An 8,282-nucleotide genomic window follows, 5' to 3' on the forward strand; every position below is an offset into this window, starting at 1 on the left:
TGCAGCTTTTATAGAGCAGGCTGCTCCCCTTCACAGGGACATTGAGTCTGTCAGCATTTGTCTGGCCAATAGCAAACCTCTGCAGCGCTGATTCAGGGAGGAGGGGGTGGGGTGCTAAGACTCTCTCAGCTGCCACAGTCAGTGCAGTGCAGCACAGCATCCATCAAATGACTCTGAGAGGAATGTAATGTATACACCTGCAGACTCTGGGGCAAATCCACAACCACATACATGCATGACTCAGTAGTACATATGTGCATCCTAAACAAGCATCATTTAGTATCAGAAACATGCATGACTCAGCATCCCAAAAAACTGTGATTTAGCATCGCAAACATGCATGACTCAGCATCCCAAACATGCATGACTCAGCATCCCAAAAGTGCAGGAGTAAGTGCTTCATTCATGTATGACTCAGTAACAAAGACACAGAGATGTTTTTACCATGCAGCCCACATGCATGAAAAGGACCCCAAACAATCATGACTCAGCATCCCAAACAAGCATGATTTGGTGTTTAATACATGAATGACCCATCCTTTCATTTATGCATTACTTAAAATGACAAACAAGCATAATTCAATATTACAAACACGTATGACTCACCATGACACAATCACACTGCACTGTGGACGTTATTTATTTATTTATTTATTTCTTGTGGAAAAACTACTTAAGGTTACTGGACTTAACATCCAGATTTGATTTTTCTGCAAACTGCTACCATGTCCTCTTAGCCTTTATCTAGTCCCACCCCCCTTACTGAATCCCCTCCATTGAATGAATCTTGTTCTACTGGAGGTTTCTAATTTTCTATTATAACAGAGAGTTTATCTCCACTGTTGCCTTTTGTTTTCTCAGTTCGAGGATGACACTGAATTTTTTTTCCTTGTAACCTGTTGGTCACTTATACTGACTGTTTGTAATACAGTTAAGGATAATTCAATTCTATTCCATGTTATTTATATTGCCCAAAATCATAAGAACAGCCGTCTCAATGGGCTCCCTTCTGGTAATTGCAAAGTAAACATAAATTCAAAAGGATCATAAATATAAAGAATTCAATAATGAAAATTCTAAACTGAACTAACTAAACAGACTAAACTAAACTGGGCATCCCTGCCCTTAGATAATCTGAGTTTATTCTTGATTGTAACAATCATAACTAATAAAGCTCTCTGGGATTCAGACAGCCTGGGTTGGGAACTGCTGCTTTATAAATAAACTGATTGAATTCAAATGAATCTTCTGTCCAAAAGCAAGAGTGACATTTCTGCAGACTGTGAACGATTCCTGCAGTGACTTGCAGTGAGGTTGATGGCTGGTGAGGCACAGACTCTTCCGGAGTCAGCTTATTATGGCCCGCAGCACTCACAGAGTGCAAGGACCATATTGTAACTGGTACGAGGGTCGAACACTCAAAAAGGTCCAAAACGTCAAAAAAACGCGTCAAAACGCCAAAAAATGGGGTCAAAAGTCGCCCAAAGCACACAACGACACGACAATTGTGTAACGCAACAAAAATACACACACACACGCACAACACCAACGCAAAAACGTAAAAATTGTAGTCGCAAAAATGACGACAAAAACACAAAAATGCCCAAAAAAGCCCTCAAAAGACGGGTTTAAAGCCAAAAAGACATGCCCAGCCTATAGTAAAAGACAGGCCGCATTGAAATACATGGGAAATCCTAACCGCAAAAACTTCTATATTGTTTCTGCTTCGTTTCATTATTATTATGGCCCGCAGCAGTCATAGACTGCAAGGACCATATTGTAACTGGTACGAGGGTCGAACACTCAAAAAGTCCAAAACGTCAAAAAACGCGTCAAAACGCCAAAAAATGGGGTCAAAAGTCGCCCAAAGCACAAAACAACACGACAATTGTGTAACGCAACAAAAATACACACACACACGCACAACACCAACGCAAAAACGTAAAAATTGTAGTCGCAAAAATGACGACAAAAACACAAAAATGCCCAAAAAGCCCTTAAAAGACGGGTTTAAAGCCAAAAAGAAATGCCCAGCCTATAGTAAAAGACAGGCCGCATTGAAATACATAGGCCACCTGACTGCAAAAACTTCTATATTGTTTCTGCTTCGTTTCATTATTATGGCCCGCAGCAGTCATAGACTGCAAGGACCATATTGTAACTGGTACGAGGGTCGAACACTCAAAAAGTCCAAAACGTCAAAAAAACGCGTCAAAACGCCAAAAAATGGGGTCAAAAGTCGCCCAAAGCACAAAACGACACGACAATTGTGTAACACAACAAAAATACACACACACACGCACAACACCAACGCACAAACGTCAAAATTGTAGTCGCAAAAATGACGACAAAAAACCAAAAAAGCCCCAAAAGGCCCTCAAAGAACGGGTTTAAAGCCAAAAAGACATGCCCAGCCTATAGTAAAAGACAGGCCGCATTGAAATACATAGGCCACCTGACTGCAAAAACTTCTATATTGTTTCTGCTTCGTTTCATTATTATTATTATTATTATGGCCCGCAGCACTCACAGAGTGCAAGGACCATATTGTAACTGTTACGAGGGTCGAACACTCAAAAAGTCCAAAACGTCAAAAAAACGCGTCAAAACGCCAAAAAATGGGGTCAAAAGTCGCCCAAAGCACAAAACGACACGACAATTGTGTAACGCAACAAAAATACACACACACACGCACAACACCACCGCACAAATGACAAAATTGTAGTCGCAAAAATGACGACAAAAACACGAAAACGCCTCAAAAAGCCCTCAAACGACGGGTTTAAAGCCAAAAAGACATGCCCAGCCTATAGTAAAAGACAAGCCGCATTGAAATACATAGGCCACCTGACTGCAAAAACTTCTATATTGTTTTTCGAATGTTTATTATTATGGCCCGCAGCACTCACAGAGTGCAAGGACCATATTGTAACTGGTACGAGGGTCGAACACTCAAAAAGGTCCAAAACGTCAAAAAAACGCGTCAAAACGCCAAAAAATGGGGTCAAAAGTCGCCCAAAGCACAAAACAACACGACAATTGTGTAACGCAACAAAAATACACACACACGCGCACAACACCAACGCAAAAACGTAAAAATTGTAGTCGCAAAAATGACGACAAAAACACAAAAAATCCCCAAAAAGCCCTCAAAAGACAGGTTTAAAGCCAAAAAGACATGCCCAGCCTATAGTAAAAGACAGGCGGCATTGAAATACATAGGAAATCCTAACCGCAAAAACTTCTATATTGTTTTTCGAATGTTTATTATTATTATTATTCCCGTTTCTAACGGATCCGTTGAGCTCAAATTTGACCCCCGCCACATACCCGAAAACTCACCAAAATTGGCACACACCTGGGATAAATTGAAAATGAATTTTCGGCAAAGAGAACGTCACCCCCCCGAAATCGATGACATCACAGCGAGCGTTCCCGTAAAAAAAATGAATGGGCCGAAATCTCTTTATGGGGCCAAAAAAAAATATTTCGAAATAGAGCAACGAAACCAAAACACGCGTGTTGGAGATATCCCAAAGAAGTTTTGAAATCATTATGGGATGGCCACACGACCTACGGCTTGGCGGCCATTTTGTGGCGAACTCAGAGAAATGGCGATTTTCGTGTTTTTTGACAATATGGGAAAACGACACTTTTGTTTAAAAGTGTCGTTTTGTAGATTTTGAACGGCGTGCGCGTGGCAAGCTAGCAAAGTGGCGCACTGTTATAACTCCCATGCATTTCAATACAATACAGTGAACATTGAATGCATGCATTAATGCCTGAAACTGAATACATTGAAAAACACTGGATATGGACATATAAGGAATGTGGGCGTGGTTCACATAAACCCCTGTTGCTAAGGACAACAAAAAATTTACTTTTACCGATTTGTCCGAAACTGACGTCAATATGTTCGTCCTCCCGAGGGGACCAAAACATAAAATGGTTACTATGGAGATAAAATCAACAGAAAAGCCGCCATTTTGGAAAAAGTTATTTTTTTATCAACTTATGACATATAGCTCTCACCAATGGAGGAATGTGTTTTTCTGAGTCATGCAGTATGAGCGGCTGGCATGCTGATCGCTATGCTAGCAATTTTAGCCACATTAGCATAGCTAGCATAGTTAGCATAATTAGCATTTTAGGAAATGTGTTTTTCTGAGTCAGTTGATGATGCTGATCGGTATGCTAGCAATTTTAGCCACATTAGCATAGCTAGCATAGTTAGCATAATAAGCATTTTAGAAAATGTTTTTTCCTGAGTCAGTTGATGATGCTGAACACAATGTTAGCACTTTTAGCTACATAAGCATAGCTAGCATAGTTAACATAATTAGCATTTTAGGTAATGTGTTTTTCTGAGTCAGTTGATGATGCTGATCGCTATGCTAGCACTATTAGCCACATTAGCATAGCTAACATAGTTAGCATAATTAGCATATGCAGTTTTGACTAGCCTTCATCAAAAGTGGGCGGTGAGGGCGGTGAAGGCGGTGAGGGCGGTGGTGCGTAGAGTTGGGCGTGGAAGGCGTGGAAGGCGGGTTGCGTCTGCGGGCCATACAACGCCGCTTGCGGCTTTAATTTAAATTATTTTTTATCAGACACTGGTTTGTTTTGTAATGTAAAACGTACCGACATGTTTCGGTGGAATGCCTTCCACCTTCATCAGGGTCGTCATCAGGTGGTGGTGTGTGACGTCACCTGTCAAACTTTGACAAGTGACTCTTCTGGATTCAGTTTTACAATTGCAAGAACTAAATATTTCACCATTCATCCAACAGCACCAAGCAGCTTATAAAATACACACAAGAAAATATTTGTCCTACAGAGAATATTTCTTTTATAGACATGGATAGAACACTCTTCTTGTGTATAGATTATTCATATGTACTGTAAACAAATGAAAGTATACAGATGTGTTCAGCACACTTTTCATTTTGACCCTTAGGAAGTTTTTCCAACTTCAACTTCTGGATCTTTAATCAGTGTTATCAAATGTTGTCTGTGAAAATGATCATGAATATAATTCTTTTGGGCCTAAAATGTATTTTTCAAACACTTACATTTTTTTCCCACTTACCCCGATGTTATTTTTTAAAATTGTAAACCATGTTTGACCTTATTTTTACTTGTAGATGAAGTCCATGCGCCGATCCTTCTCCACGAAAAGCTCTATGACCCTGTTGAAAAAGTTTTCATTAGTTAAATGAGTCTCTCCCTCTCAATGGAGATTATGGCCAATGAAGAAAGACGTCCTTGGTCTGTTCTGTTTCTACTTTATGGTTTTAGTCTGTTTGATGCAGAGAATGACCTCTCCACTGATGCTGTTGTAGGTGGTAGAGTGAGAGCCGGCTGGGGTACCTTTGTTGCCTCTGGAAGCTTCCAGGAGCTTGAACTACTTCTGGTAATGCACCAGTATTGCTACAAAGCAGCTGTCAGCTCACATCTGCCCCTTGGTGAGGCTCGCCTAACCAGCAGCCTTTTCTCTGCACTTACAGCAGCGCTCTGACTGCACGTCACTGTAAATTGAGTCCTGCCATTAGACATGAGGCAAAGCGCTCCGGAGCCTCACCGGGAGTTTCCGCTCCGTCTGTGATCGTGCAACACTCAAATTCAGCGATTTTGACCTCAGAAACTTTGGAAAACGTGTCGAGTCAACTGAAAATGTATCTTTTCTCTATGTTATCACAATGAGAGGTGAGGCCGTGGCTCACTTGCCTCACCTGACAGCACATCACTGAATTCCTGTCACCAGAAGTGGGGTGAAGTCTGAATCCAGATCACTCTAAAAATGGACCCTACAGGTATGTACAGGTGTGGGGGCATTCATGGGTCAGTCTGGACTACTTTGGTTTTCTGTCAGTGAGTTAGTGGGAGCACGTGGGTGGGGGGGTGCTTTTTGCCTTGCCTGTCACTCTGCCCCCCCTCCCCCCTCCCCTTTCAAGGCACCATCATTTACTGGAACATTTATGGAAGCAGAAACAGAAAACCTTGTCCAATACGTTTTTGCTCACATTATGCATAGGGTCAAGGGTCACCACAGGTGGTTTGGCATGCCAGATTCCCTTCCCCTCCCGACCTTCCCAAACCCTATACTTGATGATCCAGATCAGACCTCGGTTGAGCCAACCTTGGGCTAGTAGTCCTACACACAGCCAACTGTGTTAGCTGCCTCAATCCTTTCCAAAAATGTGATACTGAAATAAAGAATTATGACGCACAGAAAAGCCCACCAACTGCAAAAATCTGGAGTTGGGCTCAATTAAACTGATTTCAGTGTAGAAATATGCAAACTCTGCTGATAAACAGACAATAAACATGATTAATTTTTTGTGCACACAGTTAATAAAACTGAATTAAACAGAGACGTTGGGGGTGGTTTGCATGCATGAAATTGGCTGTGTAACCCTTGTGCTATCTTAGATGACCCCCCCTTCCATTGACGTGTTCTCCCTACCATGACAAAGGTGGATAAAGGTGGAAAGATTTCATGTAATCCATGGACACCAGTGAAGATCACAAATCATTGAAGAAAAAAGGTTCAGAGCACTGTCCAGTGGGTCTAGATGACCCAACTCCCAACGTTAAAGTTCCTAGGATAGCACAAGGGGTATGGGGGGCTTCATCAGATATTCACCCTGCCGTCCTCTGCTCTGATGAAAGGGAGATTCAGGATGATCATATTTGTTTCAGCTTCAAAAAGGGTTCTTCTGTTCCTGGGCTTCCAAAAGTGGGAAATTCTGATTTCATGACCTTTAGACCATTTTTCTGATGAAATTCATCACAATCAGAAACTGCAACGGAGCACGTTGACCACAAGGTGGCGCCCTTCGTAAATAAAGCTTTTTGTCATGACAACAAAGATGCAGAGAGTCCTCCTCACTGCAGATGATCACAAAAAGCATTTATTTCACAAACCGTTTACAGTGAAAATATTTTCCAGTAAAAAATAGACCATAATAAGAACCTTTATGTTGTCATGGAAACGCTCTGCTGTAAACCCTCCAAATATTTACAAGAGCAGCAGACCCCCCCCCCCATTGTTTACATTCATCTTAAGAAATTAGACCAACAAGTAAACAGGATTACCTTCATGCACTACAGTCCTTTGGTAGGAAGCCTGAGTTTCACTCAGGGAGGGGCAGCTAATCGACCCTATAAGGGCGCACAGGTGTAGGGGGGGTGGGGGGGGGGTTCATGGGTCGGTCTGGACTACTTTGGTTTTCTGTCAGTGAGTTCGTGGAAGCACGCACGCGGGTTGGGGGGGGGGTCTTTTTGCCTCCTCAAAAGATCTTCAGCCGCTTGCCCGTCACTCTGCCCCCCCTCGGTCTCTGGTCCCTGGACAGCGGGCAGTACTTGATGGTGTGCGCGTTGTCCCCGTTAGCGCTGCACAAAGGGCACGTGTACGCGCGCAGGATGGGGCACAGCACCCTGCCCTCCCCCGTCTTCAGGATGTGCGTCCCGTAGACCTCCTCTGGCGCGCCGTTGTTCCTGCAGAACACGCACACCCGCGGCTCCGGCTTGTCCCTCTGCTTGCGCCGGCCCTCCGTGGACAGGAGGTCCTGCTGCCCCCCCGTGCTCCCCCCGTAAAGGTGAGAGTCCCTGCTCCCCAGAAGCAGATCGTCAGAGAGGTGGGAGATGCCGGGAGCCGCGCAGCAGCAGTCGGGGGGCCCGTCCTGCAGGCCCAGGCTCGCTTTGATGGACTCCGTGATGGAGTTGGGACCGGAGGCCGGGATGTGGAGTCTGTTCCTGGACACCAAAGAGGACAGACCCAGGTAGTCGTTCCAAAAGTCAAAGGTGTAATCGCAAGGAGCTTGCACACGCGCCCACAGATCCATGATGCGCGCAGGGTTGTCAGGGCTGCGGGTCTGTCAGCATGGGGTGAGTGGGGGACATACGCACTGCTCCTCTCTGCTGTCCTGTTTGCACAGCCTCCATCAAGAGGGGAGGGCATATAAACTCCCCTGAGCGACAGATGTGGGAGTGGTTTGTTTTCTAATGCTGGGCGGGTTTAGGGGCGTGGCACCGTGTCAGAACGGCTCTACAGGAGGAAAAATGAAAAGAAAAAAAATGGATGAAAAGGAAGAAAGAAAGAAAGTTCCTTTGAGGGTTTGCATTTGCGTCTGGCACACAGAGGATCTACCTGAAAGGATCCACCTGCACCTGGAGGATTTACAGTTTTTCTCAGTGGCTTTAGTACAAATTCTCAGATCAGAATTGAAGTTTGCAAATACGTGTGTACATTTCTCAAAACAATTTGTACAAACAGCAAAACA

At 43.7% G+C, this 8,282-nt stretch overlaps 1 protein-coding gene across 1 annotated transcript; it reads right to left on the bottom strand.

Moving 5' to 3' along the window:
• Window positions 1-6,891: 6,891 nt before the first annotated feature.
• On the bottom strand, window positions 6,892-7,933 carry LOC100144352 (nanos homolog 1). The gene is made up of 2 exons (NM_001122908.1): window positions 7,290-7,933; window positions 6,892-7,040 (listed from the first exon to the last, which is right to left on the bottom strand). The coding sequence occupies exon 1, from the start codon at window positions 7,842-7,844 to the stop codon at window positions 7,290-7,292; it is 555 nt and encodes a 184-aa protein (NP_001116380.1). The 5' UTR covers window positions 7,845-7,933; the 3' UTR covers window positions 6,892-7,040.
• Between the last annotated feature and the right edge of the window lie 349 nt (window positions 7,934-8,282).

The sequence above is a fragment of the Oryzias latipes genome, chromosome 22 (assembly GCF_053564925.1).
Source record: "Oryzias latipes strain Hd-rR chromosome 22, Olatipes_Hd-rR_3.1".
Taxonomy (NCBI): Eukaryota; Metazoa; Chordata; class Actinopteri; order Beloniformes; family Adrianichthyidae; genus Oryzias; species Oryzias latipes.